Source organism: Helianthus annuus, chromosome 13, assembly GCF_002127325.2.
Source record: "Helianthus annuus cultivar XRQ/B chromosome 13, HanXRQr2.0-SUNRISE, whole genome shotgun sequence".
Classification (NCBI taxonomy): domain Eukaryota; kingdom Viridiplantae; phylum Streptophyta; class Magnoliopsida; order Asterales; family Asteraceae; genus Helianthus; species Helianthus annuus.
In genome coordinates, this window is record NC_035445.2 from 97,997,772 (window position 1) to 98,019,858 (window position 22,087).

General features: G+C 39.2%; 1 protein-coding gene across 1 annotated transcript; it reads right to left on the reverse strand.

The window, feature by feature from the left end:
* Nucleotides 1-3,591: 3,591 nt before the first annotated feature.
* LOC110869607 lies at nucleotides 3,592-20,892 on the reverse strand. The gene is made up of 5 exons (XM_022118848.1): nucleotides 20,593-20,892; nucleotides 5,818-5,910; nucleotides 4,716-4,894; nucleotides 3,706-4,301; nucleotides 3,592-3,602 (listed from the first exon to the last, which is right to left on the reverse strand). Exons 1-5 carry the CDS (start codon nucleotides 20,890-20,892, stop codon nucleotides 3,592-3,594), a joined length of 1,179 nt encoding a protein of 392 aa, XP_021974540.1.
* Nucleotides 20,893-22,087: the final 1,195 nt, after the last annotated feature.

Genomic DNA, 22,087 nt, shown 5'->3' on the forward strand with positions numbered 1-22,087 from the left:
CGAGATAAATCGTCGATAATAACCAGCAAGACCAAGAAAAGAACGAACTTTTGTAGGTGTCGTAGGTGTGTTCCAATCCTTAATAGCAGCTATTTTGGAAGGATCTACATGAATACCCTGCTCGTTAACAATGTGACCCAAAAATTGAACTTCCTTAATCCAGAATTCACACCTGGAGAATTTAGCAAAAAGTTGTTCCTTCTTCAAGAGTTCCATTGTTAGACGAAGATGTTGTTCGTGATCGGCTCGAGACTTCGAATAAACAAGAATATCGTCGATAAACACAATGATGAACTTGGCTAAATAAGGTTTACAAACCCTATTCATTAAATCCATGAAGATAGCTGGGGCATTCGTCAAACCAAAAGGCATGACAGTGAACTCGTAATGACCATATCTCGTGCGGAAAGCAGTTTTGCGAATATCTTCTTCGAGTGCACGAAGCTGATGATACCCAGAACGCAGATCGATCTTGGAAAAACATGTAGCACCTTGCAGCTGATCAAAGAGATCATCGATTCATGGTAGGGGTTATCGATTCTTGATGGTAAGCTTATTAAGCTCACGATAATCGATACACATTCAAAAAGACCCATCTTTCTGTTTCACAAACAGGACAGGAGCGCCCCAAGGTGAATAACTCAGTCGGATGAATCCTTTATCAAATAACTCTTGAAGCTGTTTCGATAACTCTTGCATCTCAGACGGTGCAAAACGATAAGGTGCTTTCGCAATCGGGTTGTCATTAGGTACAAGATCAATATTGTGACAACCCAGACTTTCAAGGTCAGTGTCTCTTAGTCATGTGATCCTATTTTCTTAATATTTCTCTTTCACATCCCTTATGATGATAAAAATTGTTAAACACTTGTGACTGTAATATACTTGCTAAATGTAAAACGTGATTGAGTATGCTTACGTGTGTTTGACTGATTAACTACAAGAAACCATTAAATGCTTTTATGTGTCGTTTAGCTAATTTAGAAAACTAACTAATTTGGGCACACTTGGGCCGCGAACTCGCTTAACTCACACACACACACATAGCATATAATTGGGATGCCCTTATGGTTGGGCCACACACTTTCCCTAGTTATAAATCCCTACGGCCCACACATATGTTATTATAGGCCCTAACTACACAAGCCCAATCAAGACTTAGAAGTTGGGCTGGCTGTTATAAGATTCGCATATACACACGTTCACGCAAGTAACTAGATACGGTTTTCATAATTTAGCACCCACAAGTTCCTAGCAAACCCTACTCACCTTCTTCTCTCCTCCGTTGAGTCGCCGGCAGTTCATGGGCCGAAGCTCCCTCATTCTTTTCGGTTAGTGTTAACATAATTATTCTAATTCTTAATTACTTATCAATGATGTGTAATGTGCTGAATGATTATCAATGATGAGTATGAATCTTATATGTGTTAGAGATATGCTAATGTTATGTCGATATAATTGTTTGTGTAGAAGCTGGTATGATTTACATTAATGATATGTCGAGGTGGATGTTTAATCATAGAACGGATTATGTATAATATTAAGATACATGAGGGTGAATAATTGATTGGTTAAGTCATCTTAAAAATCAACTGTGCATGATGTTATTGTTTTCGGAATTGTTAAAAAGGTAATTATGATTACGACACATCTTGAATAACGTTCTTAACCATGTTGATGATTAGAGATGATATGATTTAGGGAATATGTTTGGTGTTTTGATCGAGTGTAGCATGGGGGGATGGTTGTTGAAACTGATTGCTTATGACCGCTACTGAAAGAGTGGATTGATCTGGTAAACCCTAAACTGTAAGTGTTAGGGGTGATGTTTGACGAAAAATAAGAGTTTCATCAAACCCTTGTGTCGACGAAACCTAAGAGTTTCGCCATGACTATAACTCGATGAAACATAAGAGTTTCGCCATGTCTGATCTCGACGAAATATGATCTTTCGTTGGATACCATCTGAGAACTATCTTAACAAGAACAATTGATATAGCATGAACTGTGTTTGATGTGAGTATTTAGTTACGTGTTGACTGAGTTATTGTTTATGAAACCCACACGACCTGCTAATTGTGTATTGATGATTAGAATAAGTATGGCTATGTGTTTTACTGATACGCTACTTGTGTAATGTGAACGAAGGATATGTGATTGATGTGTTATACGTAACCCCAAACAGTTATTGTAACATGATATGTGATGAATGTCATGACGTACTAAGTTGATAATTGGGAACATGAATGTGTGTTATGAACCATTACGTGCACAGAATAACTAGGGTGTATCATGAGATTATATGCATAATATGCAAGGTGTTGATTATGTGATTTAAGTGTACGTGAACTGATTATAATGATAATCGTACCAGGACTAGGTTGATCAACGTGAAACAAAGTAATATAACATACCGAGCAATCTCAGGTGAGTTCACTGCTCTTTTCCAAGCATGTGTTCCGGGGAGGAATGTCGGGTATTGGGTTTGACTGGAATGTTAAACCTGGGTTGTTGGTTAATACACGTCTATATCTATCACTCAAGTTCCTCCTACCGATTGTTGCTTGTAGGGCAACAGGGTATTAGTTAATAGCGCTATTTAGGTTTGGCACCCTCACACCGCATCGAGGAGGTCGGGAGTGAACTAATGACCCCCATCTTGACCATTGCTTTGGTAGAGGCAATGGGGTTTAGGGAAAATAATTTGGAGCCATCGGCGGTAAGCATGTGATTAACAACATCGAATCTGTGAAACGTTTTAATCCGGTAACTGGTATCTAAACACGATAACAAAACTTTGAACTCACCAGCGTTGTCTGATACACGTTTTTCTGCATGCTTGCAGGCTTATAGGTACACGTCATTGGAACTTGCTGTCTGGGATGCTGGAGTGGTTATGGGCCGGTTGTATGGAATCGCGAGACATGTCTAATAGCTTTTATACACTTGGGTTATGAAAATCTTAACTGTTGTAATATGCTTCCGTTGAATAGTAAATAATGTTTTGTATCGCTTACTTTAATAAATGAAAGTTTTATTTTGAAATATTATTATGAGTTCAATGTGATTGGTGGCTAGATCCTGGTACGTCACATGCCTCGCGGGGGTTTCCGCATGGGGTATTTTGGGGGTGTGACAAATATGAAATTCGACTTGACGAACTGCAGGCAAACCAGGCAGTTCATCAGGAAACACATCTGGAAAGTCTCGAACAATCGGAATATCTTGAATACACTTGTTCTTGCCTTTTTCCTCGGTGACATGTGCCAGAAAAAGCAACATATCCTTTTCGTAAATAACTTTGGGCTTTCGTACACGACATAAGTTTCAATCCACCAGATGGTTTCTCGCCACGAATCTCTAGGACTTCACCAGACGAAAGAGGAATACGAACAATCTTATCGAAACAAACCACCTCAGCATGATGTCTAGTTAACCAATCCAACCCCACGATAATATCGAAACTTCCAAGTTGCATCAATGTGAGGTCAATAGGAAAAAGATGGTTATCGAGGTTCAATTGACAATCGCGAATAACAGAATCGAGTACAAGAGGTTTACCTGTAGCAACTTCGACCAATAAGGGTTTCCTCAGTTTAGTTCTAGGTATCACAAGCAAAGGCTCAAATGACAATGATACAAAACTTCTATCGGCACCAGAATCGAAAAGAACAGATGCAGGTCGTTGGTTAACAAGGAACGTACCATTAACAACCTCGTTGTCAGCCCGTGCCTCGTTAGCGTTCAAATTGTATGCTCGTCCACGAGCGGGATTAGCATTCACATTGGCGTTCGCGTTCGGATTTGCAAGCCTTGGACAATTGTTTTGGAAATGACACATTTCACCGCAGTTGTAACATGAACCAGGTGGGAATCTAGCAGCATTTCCCTGAACCTGTGCTGGATTCTGAGCAGCTTGGTTATGACCCAATCGACAGATGTTGGTTGTGTGCCCAAGTTTACCGCAAGTAGTGCACTGTTTACAAGCCTGTTGGGTCGTATGGTGACCATTGCACCTATTGCAGTGAGGTGCGGTACCAGCATATTGTTTCTTCGCAGGAGGTTGTGCTGGTGGGTTCTGAGCATTCTGTGCAGTAACAGCAAAATTTTGGGAAGCCTTTCGCTTCCTCGACCTCCTAGAAGACTCGCCTTTCTTACCCATACCCTTACATTTCCCCTTGTCTTGAACGGTATCGGTCAACTGCTTCTTATCACCCTTGCGGGCCAGTTTACCTTTTCTGACTTGTGACTCAGTCAGAGTAGCAGCCAGTTCGATTGCTTGACGAACAGTGGTAGGATTACTACCAGTCACAATGTCTTGCACAGAATCGGGTAGACCATCGGTATACCTCTCAATCGCTTTTTCCAACGGGGTAACCATAGTAGGACATAACAAACTCAGCTCCTCATAACGATCTGTATACGCACGATGTTCTCCCCCATCTTGTTTCAAATCGTCAAATTCTCGTTCCAAAGCCCTAATCTCGTGACGGGGACAAAACTCTTTCATCATGAGAGCTCGAAGCTCTTCCCAAGTTTGTGCCATTGCCACATCGGCACCCATATCACGCATCACACCATTCAACCATGTAAGAGCACGTTTCTCAAAGACACTTGACGCAAACTCAACCTTACGCTCATTCGGACATTGTACATGTCTGAAGGTGCTTCCCAAACTCTCGAACCATTGTAGGAGCGCAGTTGCTCCTTGAGACCCAGAAAACTTCAATGGTTTAGCCGAATTAAACGTTTTGAAACTACACAGAGCATTGTTGTTGTTGTTGTTCGCTTGATTGATCTGAGTTACTAGGTTCGGAAGCACAGCAGCGATTTGCTGAGCAACAAGGGCTGCGATTGCAGCATCCTGTTCGAGATCACGTCTAGGTGGCATATTCTAAAAAGAACAAGGAAACATGAGAAACGAGTGAGATCGATAATTGGATAAACAAAAGAGGTATTGAAAACATTGACAAAATATAAGGAAGGCGATCATTCGTTCGTTACCTCGAACAAACAAATGACACGCAGTGACTAATCAAAGTAAATGGGTCAATATAATGTATCGTGAAGACCTGCTTAGCCAATAAGTGGACACTCAACCCAAGAGTTCCCAGGTAAGAGTGACTAGTCCGATTATGTGGATTTGTACGAACACTCTAGCCTTAGACAGAATGTAGGATCGGTTTTCGACTCCGGAACGATTGCGTAAGACACATGTGACGTGCGGAATCCGTACACGTGCGTGGACCGAACACAAGATGTAAATATAACTGTGATTCTATTCAATGATCTGAAAACGTACAGCACCTGAATCACGTACACAACACTTTCTCTCTCTAGCTTCTCTCTCCAACACTATAGCCCTCCAAAGTGCAAAATGGCAAAAGTTCTAATCTAAAGGCACAACGTTCCTATTTATAGGCCATGGAATTAATGAGAGTTCTCATTAATTACCAAAATGCCACCTTGCCCTTTTCTATCTAATATTACAATATAATCAAGTTTTCCACTAAAACTAGCTACAAACTCAATTGACAAAGGCGATAGACATTACTGCACTAACAGACTCCCCCTTGGATATTGCCGCAGTCAATCTCGTAGCGTCTTGTCTTTCTCTCTCTCTTAGCCTTCTTGAAGGTTTGACGTCTTTAGCAAACACAAACTCCCTCTTTCTCGAACAGAATCCCCGTGGATCTGTCTTCAGCTTCAGCTCCCCTTTTAGTAAACTCTTCCTTCAGGCTCCCCCTTTCATCAAGCTTCCGTGCTTTTGGGATCAACACCTGGCTTTTCGGATACAAGCTCCTCCAGGATAGTTACCTGGCTCCTTGAATGCACGCTCCCCCTTGCGTTGAGCTCGTCTTCAGACTCCCCCTTAGACTCTGCTATTGGGATCGTAATCTGGAACAGCATCTGCAGCTCTCAAACATTTATAAGTGAAAATGTTTTGAATATCCAGGATTGAAAAACCTGGCTCTCTTAGCATAAAAACATTTCAAATATAAGACAGTGAAAGCTTTTTCGATTATCCAGGAATCGTGACCTGGCTCTTAACAACTTTTAATCAAGATCCTAGCTCTAAAATATAATAGTATGAATATATCTAGGATTACTTGATTCTCTCCCCCTATCAACATTCTTTATAGATTTGGCAGAATTAAGTATCCAATATTGGAACCTAGCTCTTTACAACAGATTTTAACAATTTAAGCATCCAAATCCCTCACAATTAATCATCCAAGTCCAACTTAATGACCTTGGAGATTTCAAACTATTTTTGATTTTTGATTTAAAAACTTCAAGTTTCAAATTACTGAACTTGTTTATTTTCACAAACATGATCAGCATACTTAGATTTTGAAACTCAGCTTCTCAGACATCGGTTGTCGAAAATAAAGCAGACTCAAAACCTTTTTGGAATTTTCTGAAATGTGAAGCAATAAAGAAATATTTACAGACAATATTTTTGTTTGAGTTCGTGTCAGAGGATCATATCAGTTTATGACAAATCACTAGCACCGTTGAGATTTAAAACACTTTAAGTTCTAAACAATTCACTTAGATTGTCAGTATACTGATCCACTTAAATTTTCACACAAAGTTCAATTGATTCAAGATATGAGATTAGTGTTTTAAGGACTTAACTTATTTGCGTGTCCCACCTCAGAATATACTCCCATATCAAAATTCCCTAGATTCAGTCTTACAGGTGAGTATACCAATTTGATATCTGTACTCTGGGTTCGTGCGAGACCTTGAGAGCTCAGGTATGAACTTTCGTCCAGTCAAAGAGATGAAGGCTCGACTTTAGGTGTGTTCCCTTTAGAGAATCTTTTCTTCAACTGCAATTGATTCATATCTTTCGATATTTTTCATTTTTTTTGTAAACAGGGTAAGCTTTAAAAGCGCTTAAAGTATTATACAATGTCTTGGCCATTGCTTTCGCAATATCAGAAGACCAGGTATAATACCCTAGATATCAAACAGTATAAAGACCTAGTATCTCAGAATCAGGCAATCTCTCAAACAAGATTTCGGGGGTTACCCATATATCTGAGAGATGTTCCCCACGAGATAAGTAAGTATATGATATTTAGGTTTATATCTCGAAAACAATCTACTAAGCATGTAAAAACTTACTGTTATATCATCAGTGAGACCGTTTATCACATTTGACTTTCCATTTCTTTAGCATACTGTGATTGTCTAACTGATGTACTATCATTTCCTCTTTTTACACAAAACTCATTTTGAATTTTATCATGTTTTTGGCTTTTTCAAATTTTCTAATGTTTTTGGATTTTCTGACAACGACTCTCACTCCCCGAAAAATTCAAAACATTTAAAGAAAATTTGATAACCGATGTAGATAGCTTTGTCTTGCCATCCATTTTCTGCATCTCATGCTCTGTTTTGCAGAAAATATAACATGTAAAGCAGTAATTACCCCCATGATTTACAACACATTGATATTTTACAGTTTGAAAACCGTTTTTCAATCTTGTGACACTAATCATGTTTGTTCCTCCGTGAGGGTTTCGGCATATTCACTCAACATATTCTTGGATGATGGGATTGAACCCTGCCAAAGGAACAGATAATTAAAGCCAAAACTGGATCAGAGCAGTGGATCCAGAATAAGCAGATGTTTTGCATACAAGTCTCTCCCCTTGAAAGTGGTTTCAACATCTGCTAACCTCCTATCTACTGATCATACAAACTGCTGACCTACAACTACTGTTCAAGTCAAAGACTGATGAAGAGCTAAAGCCCTGCTGCCCAATCTACTGCCTTGAGTCAAGCACTGCTGATCATGACAAGTACTGCTGGGTTCACAGTAGTGGAAGGATGCAACAGTAGTTTTGTTTACTTTATGTAATGTAATATAATATCAGTAGTTAGCATAGCAGAGGGTGTATAGATCAGAGGTTAGAGTTTGTTAGGAGGTTATATGTCACTTTCAAGGTGACGTCAGCTTAGATGCTTCAGTGGTTTGTTCGTGCCTATAAATAGAACAGTGCTCTGTACTGTTCTGTTCAGCTCATTCACCATTTTCTTCCTGCATGAACAAATTGCTGAGCTCAGGCTGGGGGGAGTTTGCAAAGCATACATCCAATTGTAATCAAAGTTCGAAATAAATTTAAGTATTTGGTTCTTTGTTGAAAATGTATGTTTGAAAGCATTTCTTCTGTTTGACTGTGAAAAGTTTGCTTCCATTTAATTTCCGCTGCACTACTCGTTCATTATTCATTTTAAATCAAACACAAATCACAATCAATTCAAACTCAGATCCTAACTATTGGTATCAGAGCTTGGACAGTCAAATTTGATTTAACAATCATTTTGACATAAATAGTTCAGCTCACAATCGTTGATACTGATAGTTTGTTCATTTTGTTGAAAAACAGAGCAAGGTTTAATCACCATTAAAGTTGATTAAAAAGTACCTGTAAAACAACCAGGATGACGTCACAATCGCAAGATGATAAGAATAACATTGGCTCTCTTTTCAAACCACCTATGCTTAAACGTAATGAATACAACATCTGGGAGAGAAAGATGGGTCACATCCTTGCCCAACAGAATACTGGATGTTGGAGGTCTGTTGTCTTTGGTCCCCATGTTCCTATGGTGCCAAGTGATGAGGATACAAAGAAGTTCGTTCCTAAACCAACTGAAAACTATACTGAAACTGATTTTCAAAAGTTCGAACTCGATGCCAAAGCATTTAGCATCATAGCTTCTGCATTACCCAATGAAATCTATGCTGGACTGTTACATTGTAACAGTGCCAAAGAATTGTGGGATGTATTGAAGGAATTTGGGGGAACAGAAGAGGTTATTGAAAACAAAAGGGAAATTCTGAATCAGTAGTATGAAACATTTTGTCACATCAAGGGGGAATCCTTAACCCAACAGTTTGAGCGTTTTAGTTGTCTCATTAGTGAACAAAGGCTTGTTAAAGTTACATTTTCAAATGCAACTCAAACTAGCAGATTTCTTAGATCACTACCTGAAAAATGGGACACAATTGCATTTGTTACTAGAAATTCAACTGAGTTCAAGGATCTGACCCTGACCCAACTCCATGGTAGACTCCTGACCTATGAAAGGGAGATAAACCAGAAAAGGAGGTTGCAAGAGTCTGGAAAGGTTGCAGATGACTATTCATTTGGCAGCACAGCTCTTTTTGGTCAGGAAGAATCTGGTAGCAGCAATAAGGATCAGAGTTTTGATCATTTTATTGACATAACTGCTGGTTTTAACAACTCTGATCCTCACTATGCAAATTATGCTTTCACTGCAAATAGTGAAAACCAGATGTCAGATAACTTGTGCTTTGAACTCAATGATTTGCAACATTTTGATCCCACTGACTTAGAAGAGATGGACATTTTGCATCAATTGGCTTTGCTTAGTGTTAGAACAAGCAAATTCTACAAAGGAACAGGGAGAAAATTCCCAGGGCCTCATGGGAATTTAAGGGTGGGGTTGGATAAGTCAAAAATTAAGTGTTACAAGTGTAATAGGCTAGGTCATTTTGCTAGGGAATGTAGGAGTCAAACCACTGGTCCAATAATTACTCATCCTAGCTCAAGCCCTAGACCACAACAACAAAACACTGTGCACTATACCCAATATACCCCTGCAGCACATGTTAACACTGCTCACTATGCTGCAACCCCTGTGCCTGTGCATTATGTTCAAACCACTGTTCCACAAATTCAGTATGTTCAGGCCCTGTTCCTCAGGCACAGGTGCAACCTGTTGCACCTCAACAAGCTGCTCCAACAGTGGCACAACCAGATCAGCAAAGCTTTTTCACACAAGGCTTTGTTGATTGGAGTAGCATGCCTGATGAACTTGGGGATGAAAATTTCGCTCTCTATGCTTCTAATGTTACTTTTGATAATAACTTTTGTTTGATGGCATTAGAGTCAATACCAGAAGGGGTAGAAACTGAAGGTGAATAGCTAAGTGCTGAAACAGTGGATGAAGTTGCTGAAGCAGTGGTTACTGCAGTTGCTGGTGAACTACTGCTGGGAGAAAATTCAGAAACCCTGATTGAACCACTGTCTGACCCTTGGTCCAAAGAAGATAAAGAGAAAGAAGAAGTGAAGAAAGCTGGTGAGGAAGAAGGGAGAGCTGATGAAGAAGGTGATCATCAATGTAATTGTGCCATGATGGCTGCTGCCAAGGGAGCTTCTGCATGCTTAGATAGTCTTTGGTATGTAGATAGTGGAGGCTCCAGGCACATGACAGGATGTAAAGCCCTACTCAAAGATTTCAAAATCCATGGAGGGGGTGATATATCCTTTGGGAATAATAGTAAAGGAAAGGTTCTGGGGTCTGGTACAGTTCAATCTGGAAATGTAAAATTTGAAAATGTCAATCTGATAGACAATCTGAAATTCAACCTCCTGAGTGTCTCACAAATGAGTGATAAGGGGTATGGGTTATTCTTCACAAAGGAGTGTTGTAGGATTGTTGGACCAGAAATGGTTGAAAAGATTGAAGCAATAATAAAATCTGGAAAAACAAAACTTGTTGCTCAAAGAAGTGGCAATGTTTATGTTGTTGATATGTCAAAAGAGTGTCCCAGAACTGATGCCTGTCTGTTCTCAGCTGCCTCTAACAAAGAGACAGAACTTTGCCACAGGAGACTGGGGCACACAAATCTCAAGACAATCACTGAAATTTCAAAAATTGGTCTAGTAAGAGGCCCACCACAAAAACTGTTTTCATGTCCTGAGCATTGTGTTTCTTGTTTAAAAGGTAAACAACATAAAAGCTCCTTTAAGTCCATTGAAGAGTCCAAAACAACCCAGTGTCTACAAATGCTGCACATGGATTTGTTTGGCCCAGTTCAAGTCATGAGTCTCAAAAAGAAGAGATATTGTTTGGTTATTATTGATGACTTCTCTAGGTTTACATGGACTTTCTTTTTACACTCAAAAGATGAGACTGCAGGCATTTTGCAAGACTTTGTGACATAGGTTGAAAAGCAATTTGACCTTCCAGTGAAAGTCTTCAGGAGTGACAATGGCACAGAATTCAAAAATAAGGAGTTGGATGCCTTCTGTGTGAAGAAAGGGATTGTAAGGCAGTACAGCATCCCTAGAACACCAGAGCAAAACAGGGTTGTTGAAAGAAAGAACATAACTTTGATTGAGGCTGCCAGAACCATGCTTGCAGATTCAGTGCAGGTCCATCAGAGGATTCAACACCAGACTATGGGTATGAAATCATCATCCCTCAAAAGTCTGTCAAAATGGGAAGAGCAGCAGATGTTCAAAATAGCTGTCAAAGCTCAACCACTGCTACCTCAACAGTTGTTGACCAAAGTAGCCCATTAACCCCCGCTTCCACATCATCAAACACTGTTGATAAAAGTCCTCAAACAGTGGATCAAAGTCAGCATGTGTCCACACCTTTACCTCCTATTCCACCACCTTTTGAAGCCACTACTGGATCATCAAAGTCACCAGCAGTGGCTAGCTCAGATGATTCAAATCTGCAGCCTTCACCACAAAATGCCATTGTTCCGTACCAGGGAGAGTTAATCTTCTTGAAATCTCATCCAACAGATCAAATTATTGGCAACATCAATGAAGGGGTGCTCACAAGAAGTCAATCCCAAAACATTTGTCTTTTTGCTAGTTTTCCATCACTCCATCAGCCAGTCAAGTACCAAGAGGCACTAAAAGAGAACAGCTGGGTAGAAGCCATGCAAGAGGAGCTCCAACAGTTTAAAAGACAACAAGTATGGGAGCTTGTACCACTGCCAGAGGGTGTAAGTCCTATTGGCACAAAGTGGGTCTTCAAAAACAAAACTGATGAAAGGGGCATTGTTGTCAAGAATAAAGCCAGGCTTGTGGTTCAAGGTTATAGACAAGAAGAGGGCATTGGCTATGATGAAACATTTGCCCCTGTAGCAAGACTTGAAGCTATCAGACTTTTTCTGGCCTTTGCTGTCAACCACAACATCAAGGTGTATCAAATGGACATAAAATGTGCATTCCTCTATGGTAAGATTCAAGAAGAGGTTTATGTTTGTCAACCTCTAGGCTTTGAGGATCCATTTAATCCAAATCATGTCTACAAGCTGAATAAAGCTTTGTATGGCCTGAAACAAGCACCAAGCGCCTGGTATGAAACTCTTTCCACCTTTCTACTTTCCATTGGTTTCACCAGAGGCAGAATTGATAAAACACTGTTTTTAAAATGGAGAGGGAAGGACTTGATGGTTGTCCAAATTTATGTGGATGACATCATTTTTGGAAGCACATGTAACAAAATGTGTGAAGAGTTTAGGCAACTCATGACAGCTGAGTTTGAAATGAGTGCAATGGGTGAACTCCAGTGTTTTCTTGGACTCCAAGTAAAACAACTACACAATGCCACTTTCATCCATCAAGGAAAATATGCCAAAGAACTTTTAACGAAATTTGATATGGATGATTGTAAGCCATGCAGTACACCCATTGCAACCAATAAACTAGTCATGTCTGATGAGAAGGATGAATTGGTTGATCAGACCTTATATAGAAGCATGATTGGGTCTTTATTGTACCTAACTGCATCTAGACCAGACATCATGTTTGCAACATGTGTCTGTGCAAGATCCCAATCAGCCCATAGAAAGTCAAACCTTATTGCTGTAAAAAGGATATTCAGATACCTCAAAGGTGCTCCCACACTTGGTATCTGGTATCCAGCTGATGGTAAAATTGAGCTTTCAGGTTTCTCAGATAGTGACTTTGCTGGATGTGACAAGACAAGGAAGTCCACTTCAGGAGGGTGCCAATTCCTAGGCAATTGCTTAGTATCTTGGTAAAGCAAAAAAGCAAGCAGCTGTTTCCATATCCACTGCTGAGGCAGAATATATAGCTGCTGCAAGCTGTACAGCCCAACTGCTCTGGCTTCAAAATCAGTTGCTGGATTTTGGTATCACTGCCTTGAAGACACCACTCATGTTGGACAGCCAGGCAGCAGAAAATATCATCAAAAATCCAGTTTCTCATTCAACCACCAAACACATTGACATCAAACATCACTTTGTGAGGGATTGCTATGAAAAAGGTTTGATTTCTCTGCATCATGTTCCAACTAAGGATCAGCTGGCAGATGTGCTAACCAAAGCATTAGACACATCCACCTTTGAAAGCTTGATCTCTAGGATTGGCATGCTAAACATGGAATAACAGGTAAAATCCTGTTTTTCTATGAACAAAAGCATTAAAATGTTTTCAGAAAATCAAAATTCCATCCTTAAAAATAGCTAAAAATGAAGTTTTCATTAAAATCCTTAAAAGTCTGCCATAACCACTGATGACTTCAAAAGTCTGTCCATTACTAAAAATCATCCCCTGCTCTCTCATTCCTTTGATAAACACTGTTGTTCAAAAGCAGTGTTGTATCCACTGATGAGCTATCCTCTGATAGCAAAAATCAACCACTGCCTTCAGTACCGTTACATCCACTGCCTTCATCAGTAATTTTCATAAAAGTATTGTCCTTCATTTCATCAGGGGATGGTACGTGGACAGTACATAGTGGTCAGTCCTTTTGTAACCGCTACCACGTCAGCATTCACTTTTTCTCCATAAAACCCCCTTTCAAACCCCACACAGGGTTCTTCTTGTCGAATTGAATTCATAAAAATTCTCTTCTCAAAGCAGTTTCCATCACTCTCCATTAAATTTCTTCGCAAATTTCTTCGATTGCCTTCTTCAAAATGACTAAATTGAAGTCCTCCGCAAAATCCACCTCATCTTCAAAAGGGGCCTCTCAAAAGTCTACACCCATAGAAATTCCACACAAACCCTCTCATAATCTTCTGGGTCTTCTCACAAAACCCGACACCATAGATACCTTCGATTCCATCCTCGATATAATCACTGCGTCAAAGAACAAAACTTTGCTTACAGCAGATGCTCCCATCTACCTGCAACCCCAGAGAGAGTTTTGGAAGAATTGTACCCTTGACAAACAAGGCGAAGATGTCATAGCCATTAACTCTTCTCTACAGGGAAAAGTAGTCCAAATAACACCACAATGCATATCAGAGGTCTCTCAGCTCGATGATCAGGAAGGTAAAAATTCTTTTCCTAAAAATGAGTTAAAAATTGACTTTATTGAAAGAGGGTATGCAGACACAATGATGAAGATGGATACCTTACAAAAAGGTTTCTTCCCTCCTGCAACAAGGTTTTTATTCCATACCCTCCTTATGTGTGTTTCAAATAAAACCACTTCTTTTAATGAAATACCATTGAAGATTCAAAACTTGGGATATGCTATTCTACAAGAAGAAAATTTTAACTATTCCAAGGAAATCTTCAATGATTTGGTTAAAAATGTTGAAACAAAATCATTCTTACTGTTTCCAAGATTTCTAAGCTATTATTTTGAAAAGAAATTCAGTAAGGATGATATTTCTGTAATAAACCAAGGTGAATTTTTCCAAATGCACAGCTTAACTACTGAAACTTTTACAAGAATGTCAACACCTTGCAAAACACAAGCAGAGGTGCCTGAGCAGAATTTAGCAGCAAACACTGCTCCTCAGGTATCTGCTGCTGAGCCCACTGCTCAAGGTGATCAAGGTAGCAAAACAACTGCTTTGAAACCCACACCTATAATCACCAAAAAGCCAGAGAAAAAGAAAACTCAAAAACCCCCAAAACCTACCAAAAAGGTAACTCTGGAGGATGAGATACCAGAGCAACTGCCTGTGACAAAACAAAAGTCACAAGAAACCACTGCTGCTACTTCCTCACAGCAGTTGGTAAAAATATCTCAAACCATGGCTGAAACTCCTCCTGCTTCTTCTAAAAAAGAACAGGTTGTACAAATAGGGACATCACATCATGATGCTCTGGAAGCACTTGTTTCCATCATCCACAGCCCATTTCCCGGGGCAAATTCTCTGTCTATACCTGCCCTCACATCCACAATTCCACCAAATACAAAAATCTTGTTGGATGCAATTGATTTGAACCAGGCACAAACCAGTCCTTCTCAATCACCTGTTCTTGAGAATATGCCTCAACAAAAGACTAGGCCTGATGCATTAATCTTTGCTAACCCGCCAACACAACCTGAGGAGGTTATACCCCTTGAGTTACAAGTAACTCTTGGTGGTATTCCAAGTGAAGCAGCCACTACAAGTGTTGAACCCACTGGTTTACACTTGGACAGTGGTTACATCAATAAGACTTCCTTGGAGGCAATTCCTTTTATAACACCTCTGATATCTGTTAGTGAGGTTGTTTTGACCACTGGTTCCATCAAAAGATTATCAAGTGTTGAAGGAAGAAGACCCCAGTACCAAGAAAAAGGGGCATCAGTTGTTGATGTTTGGAGTACACTCCCTACCTCAACCTCTGATGAAACCACTGCTAGTGGGAAATCAGATGATCCCATTAAATTGGGTGATGGTTTAAAGTACCGGGAATTGACGGCAAGAGTTGAAAAACTGGATACCTCTGTTGCAGAAATCAAAGAAATGATGCATCAGTTGTTGACAGTTCAAATGGTACAACCCACTGCTGTTCCACCTCAAGAACCTGCTCCACCACCAGCAGATGCTACAAATGAGCTATGGAACCTTTTTCAACCTTTTCTCCAACAACAAAAATAGATGGCAGATCAGCAACATGAAAAACATGTCCAAGAGCTGAGAAACACAATGGAGTCTAGGTTCAGAAATACACAAGTTGACATCAAGGCTATAAAGGCCCATCTATTGACAACCACTGGCACTGCTCCTCCAACTATTCTCTTTATTGATCAACTTCCTCCAGATAATGCCAAAAAGGGGGAGTAAATTCAGGAGTGGAGGAAGAAGGGGATTGATGATGGTCTGTATGTTGAGCCAGAAAAGGATGCAATGCTCAGAAAAATCCCCTTGCCAGATGGTAGGAAGAAGGTTGATGTTACCCAAAATGCACTTGATGAAGGAGTATTAAGTGTAAAAAGGGATAGAGCGGCAAAGGATATGTCAAGGTGGAATGAGGAGAAAAGAGCTTACATGGAGCTGAATGCGCAGGGTTGTTCTGGGCTAAAAGATGTTCAAAATCCTGTGCCAAAAAGAAATCCTACTAGAAAAGTAAGGGAACCCAAGTCCACACCATCCAGACTCACAAAGCATACTCCAAAACCACCGTCCAAAAGCCCCCAACATCAAACCTCCACCCAAACAGTTATTGTAACTTCTGCTGTATCAACGTCTGTTGATACTCCAGTTGTTTCAACATCTGCTATCACTTCAACACACACCACTACCACTGTCTTACCACCACCACCATCACCTCCTGCCAAAAAGCAGAAGACAACAGATGTTACAACATCTGCTGTAATGACAACAGTGGTTGAAACACCAGTTGTTTCAACAACTGTTAGTCAATCACAAACCACTGACAATCAAATCACCACCACTGTTCCACCCAAAACATCATCTGCCTCTTCTAAAATAAAAAGGAGAAGGATAATCATACCAGATGATGATTCTCCATCACCACCACCAACATCTTCAAAATCTCAAGTACTTGTCACAATTCCAAATCCCATTCCTCTCTCTTCAGCTCAAATTCTCAAGCTTTTACCTCCTGCAGGTGTTCAGTTTCCTCTTGAACTTATAACAGTCAGAGAAGAAATTAAATCTTTTTACTATGAAGATGACCCTGCTAAAAGGAGTTTGCCATCAGTTAAAGGATATCCAAGGCCAAACAATATTGAAGAATATTTAAAAGTCAAAGCCAAACAAGTAGAGGATATCTCAAAAAGAAATGCTCAAGGAAAATCTGATAGAGAAATTCAGTAGAATTACCAATTCTTGCTCACACAAGTCAGATCCTTAGAGCAATTTGCAAAGAATGTATGTCAACAAATCTCAGAGAGAGCAGATGAAACTCTAAGAAAAGACTACATTGAAAGCATCATGGCAACCAAGAAATACAAGGGGGAGAAACACATGTACAAAAACTGGACCATTCCTGAGCTTGAAAGTGAGGCAGCCAGGATTCAAGAAATGATTAAAAATAAGGTCAAGCAGACTCCTCCTGAAAAATTCAAACAGTTTGAACCTGACAAAGCTTTAGAGTTGAAGAGAATGAAAGAGGAGCTGATAGCAGCTGATTATGGGTCAAAGTATTCTATCTCAAAGTGGGGAGAAGATGGGGTCAGGGCCACCTACAAAAAGTTGGAGGAACTTTAGGAAGAAAGATCCAACAGTTCCACAAAAGCCTGACTATTCCAAAGCAGGGGTCTCAACAAGACCACCAAAGCTGCATGTCAAAAGAACCACTACTCCAGCTGCTGCTGGCATCTACAAAAGAAGGAATTAAAACCAGATGGGTGCTGAAACAATCCAAGAACTAATGGATGGTGTTGCTCTTGTAAAAGAGGGCATTAAGATAATGATTAAAGAAGAATATGGATTGGAAAAATCTGCAAGCACTGTTCAGACAGTCATGAATAGGTCTGCATCACCAAACTCCTCATCCAATAAAAATCTCCCAAGAAACCCACCAGGCTCAAAAGTACCAAAGTGGAAAACTGATAAACGGACCCACGTACTGACAGTGTTCAAGTCTAGTGGAGAAGTGAAGAAATTAACAAGGGAACAAGCTCTTAGCCTGAGTCTTGAAGATTTGTAGGATCTCCTTGATCTTCCACTTAGTAGGGATGATGATGACACAGATGCCTTAACCTTTGAATTACAACTCAAAGGGCAAATAAGGGAACTGCTGATGAGGCAATAAAGATCTACCAATAATGGAGAGTTTTGGCATTATCTGTTCCAGGGGGAGATTGTTGAGATTGAACCCTGCCAAAGGAATAGATAATTAAAGCCAAAACTGGATCAGAGCAGTGGATCCAGAATAAGCAGATGTTATGCATATAAGTCTCTCCCCTTGAAAGTGGTTTCAACATCTGCTAATCTCCTATCTACTGATCATACAAACTGCTGACCTACAACTACTGTTCAAGTCAAAGACTGATGAATAGCTAAAGCCCTGCTGCCCAATCTACTGCCTTGAGTCAAGCACTGCTGATCATGACAAGTACTGCTGGGTTCACAGCAGTGGAAGGATGCAGCAGTAGTTTTGTTTACTTTATGTAATGTAATGTAATATCAGTAGTTAGCATAGCAGAGGGTGTATAGATCAGAGGTTAGAGTTTGTTAGGAGGTTAGATGTCACTTTCATGGTGACGTCAGCTTATATGCTTTAGTGGTTTGTTCGTGCCTATAAATAGAACAGTGCTCTGTACTGTTCTGTGAAGCTCATTCACCATTCTCTTCCTGCACGAACAAATTACTGAGCTCGGGCTGAGGGGGAGTTTGCAAAGCATACATGCAATTGTAATAAAAGTTTGAAATAAATTTAAGCATTTGGTTCTTTGTTGAAAATGTATGTTTGAAAGCATTTCTTCTGTTTGATTGTGAAAAGTTTGCTTCCATTTAATTTTCGCTGCACTACTCGTTCATTATTCATTTTAAATCAGACACAAATCACAATCAATCCAAACTCAGATCCTAACATTGGATTTTTGAATTTTTGACAAAATAAAAACATATATATATATTTTTTAATTTTTCAATTTTTAGGGTTTTGAAATATGGTTTATTTATGTACAGAAACAAACACTCTCTGTTTCTCAGACGCAGAGACCAGCAGCCTCCTCTCCTCGTGCCAGGCTGCTCCGACACCCCTCTAGCTGACATTCAGTTGTCTTCAGGAGCACCTGCACATTCACTATATTCAATTACTTGAACAAGTTAGCCCAGGTCTGTTTGACCTTAGGCATTTTGACACAATATGATTCATTCAATTTCGGAAAATTTTTGTCGTTTTGTACAAACAACTTTTCATCTTTTACATCATCCTTTTTAATTGAATCAATTTTCTGTTCAGAAATAGTTTGTGTCTTAACCACCCAGCTTTGACCTTTTAAAGAACTTCTTTTATAAAAACGTGATTCATTTTGAACAATTTGATTTTGAACAACAACTTTCGGTTTCCAAAACTGGTTTGGTTTTGTTGCATCAACAGTTGTTTTCCAACTTTGTGTTGTTCTTAATCTGGGTGTCACCGAATTCCATGTTTTTTGTGAGTCAGCCTTTGACATTTTCGGCTTCCAAGTTTGCTTTGAATCAAACTTGGTTGACTTCTGATTCACAACATCAGACTTATTTTTCGTTTCAACACCAACAGGTTTTAGATTTGGACACTTGCGAGCAAGATGTCCTGTCTGATCACATTTGAAACATGTTCTCTTTGAAACATCTTTCACCTGTTGTTGTTGCTTTTTCTTTTGAGCATAGAACTCTTCGTTAGACTGTCGTCTAAATTGGAGTTCTTTCTCTTCTTCGGAACTTGTTCCGTGAACAAAATTCATCTTTTGCTGATAATTTGGCATTTCATTTTTCTTCCAATTCTGTTTCCTTTTATAACCCAACCCAGCCTTCATGTTTTTCTTTTTGTAACCAGATTTGTTATAAAAAGTTTTGTGACTCTTTCCAGCAAACTTTGGAATTTCAGATTTTTCAATTTCAATTATTTTGAAAACTTTGTCAATCTTTTCTGAGATCACATTCTGAATCGGGACTTCATGATCTGAGAATAATTTGTCCGATCCAATCATGGTGTAAACCAATCCTTTTGAATCATCATTCGCGTATTTCTTAGATTTTGAGTTTTTCAGATATCCTTCATGAAAACTACCTTCATTTTCATCCTGTGATTCAGATTTACCTGTTTCAACCGAATTGTCTTCTTTCAAGACACTTTCAACGACCTTACCTACCACCTCTGAATCACTAGAATCATCATATTTGGAATAGGTTACGTCAATGTTTTCTGGAAATTGATCAACCATGTTGAAAGCTTTTTCCACCTTCTCGTCATCATAGAATGTGAACTTTTCCTCAAACGGTGGTGGAACCTGATGATACTCTGAGCCAATACCTTTCTTGTTTTGCTCAGAATCTTTACAATCCGGTTTTAGATTGAAAATGCGTTCAAGAACATATGAAGAAGCGTGATAACTGTGTAACTTATTGTTATCTTGTTCTAAATCAGCTATTTTACGCTTTAGCTTAGCAACATCTTCAATGTAAGAATTTACAACTTGTTGCTTAATTTCATACTGTCGCTTAAGCGTATCAGTTGTTTAAGAACAATGTTTCAATCTCGATTGAACAAGTTTCATTTGACTCTTCACATCTTCATACGATTCTTTTGTGATATGATATGCAAGTTTTATTGAATCGTATTCCTTTTTCATTTCTTGAAATGCATTTTCTTTTTGCAAACACTCTTCTATCATTTTTGAAACTTTTTCTTTTAAAATTTCATTTTCTTTTTCTAAACTTTTGCATTTTTGTGTGAGCTTTTCGTCATTATCTTTCAAAACTTTTTCGTTTTCTAACATCTCTTTGCATTTATTTTTGAAAACTTCTTCGATTTTAGTGAATTCAAGATCTCTTGTTCTGAATTTTTCATCTTTTTGAGTACAAGCACTGCATGTTTCCATGAATTTCTTTCACTGTTCAACAGTTTTTAAGATTTCAGATTCAGTTTTTACCTCAGTGATTTGCACTTCGGCTTTCGCTTCTGTCTGTGTCTGATCAGCTTCACTCTTCTTTTGTTCCTCACCAACACCATCAGCACCATCCACTTCAATCGAACTTTCAACCTTCTTATCATCTTTTCCTATCTTTTTCAGAACTTCTTCATTCTGCTGTTTTCCAGTAACAGCTTTTTCACTAACTGCTTCGTCTTTCTTTTCTTTCTCTTCTTCAGCTATCTTCTTCAAATCATTCACCAACTCATCAACATTTTTCTTCATTCTTTCTTCATCCCTCCTCTTCAGACTTGCTGTCATGACATCTCTGATGATTTTATCCAGCTTTTTCTTATAATGCTTGTCTTTTTCAATGTTTGAGTAATACTCGCAAGAACTTCATTAAAAACCACTTCTTTTGGATGAACAACTGGTTCACCATTGCTATTGACATAAAACTCTCGCTTCTTGTCCCATCTTTTATTGCTTCTTGCTTCTTCATACTCTTTTTCCATCTCCTCAATTCTGTATCCAACGATACATCTTTCTCTGTAAGTTTTCTCTTCCAGAATCTCTTCTCTCGTTTTCTCTTTTATCTCAGCAACGAATGCATGATGTTTGTTTAATGATATAGTTCTGCCATGAGCTGTGAACCGATCATCAACAATATCATCTTCTGGAAGGAATTCGCTCCAGTCAAACCCTTCATCATCTTGGATCACAACACAAGCTCTTGATTTCTCCTTTTCAGGATTCAATTTGTTTCAACCTTGGTGTTTCCTCTTTGTTCTTGTGATAGATCGCCTTTTGATAGTAATCTTCTTTAAACAGATTAGCTCTTTCTTCAATAGCAGAGTTTCTGCATTCGCGTTTGAAATGACCCTTTTGCTTACATTTGAAGCAGGTCACTTTTGATTTGTTGAGGCCCAGTTTTGTTGATGGTCCACAGATTGATTGTCTGCCAGTGATATCCATGAACCGCTGAACTCTTTGAATGCAGCTTGCCAAACACCATCTCAGATCAATGAGTTCCATCTCTTCTAGATTGATCTGGTCGTAATCTTCCTTTGTCAGTTCGGAATTTCCAATTTTCCCAGCTACCAGATCTTCGTAAGATTCCAGAATTGATCCTAGAAGACTCAATTGTTGTTTAGCAGCATTGATGTTCATCGTTGAACACTTCTTTAGCTTTAAAGCGATGTTACAGAGAATCTCTTCAGGTTCTTCAGAGTTTGATGTTGTTGATGATGAATGATATCCTGGATCGTAACTTGATGAGCTTTTCTGTGGTTCTTTTGTCTTTTCAACATTGAATGCCGTCTTTGGTAATTCATTTACAGTCACCTGAGGTACATTGCCCTTGTAGTAAAGACCGACATTCTGTTGATGCGAAGAGCTACTCATCTTGTTCTGTTTCTGCAATTCAAGTTCATGAGTTTCAATCTTTTCAATCAACACAACGAGAGTAATTGTTTCATACAACACATCATTTTTCAAAATAAACACGAATGTTTGC

Excerpts from the sequence above, each read along its gene's own strand:
- LOC110869607 (XM_022118848.1), bottom strand. The coding sequence starts at position 20,892 with ATGACAGCAAGTCTGAAGAGGAGGGATGAAGAAAGAATGAAGAAAAAT. Across the intron at positions 5,911-20,592 it reads CCGAAGTGCAAATCACTGAG|ATGCTGTTCCAGATTACGAT; the intron begins GTAAAAACTGAA and ends TGAGAGCTGCAG. Across the intron at positions 4,302-4,715 it reads AAACCATTGAAGTTTTCTGG|TAATCCTACCACTGTTCGTC; the intron begins GTCTCAAGGAGC and ends TGTGACTGGTAG.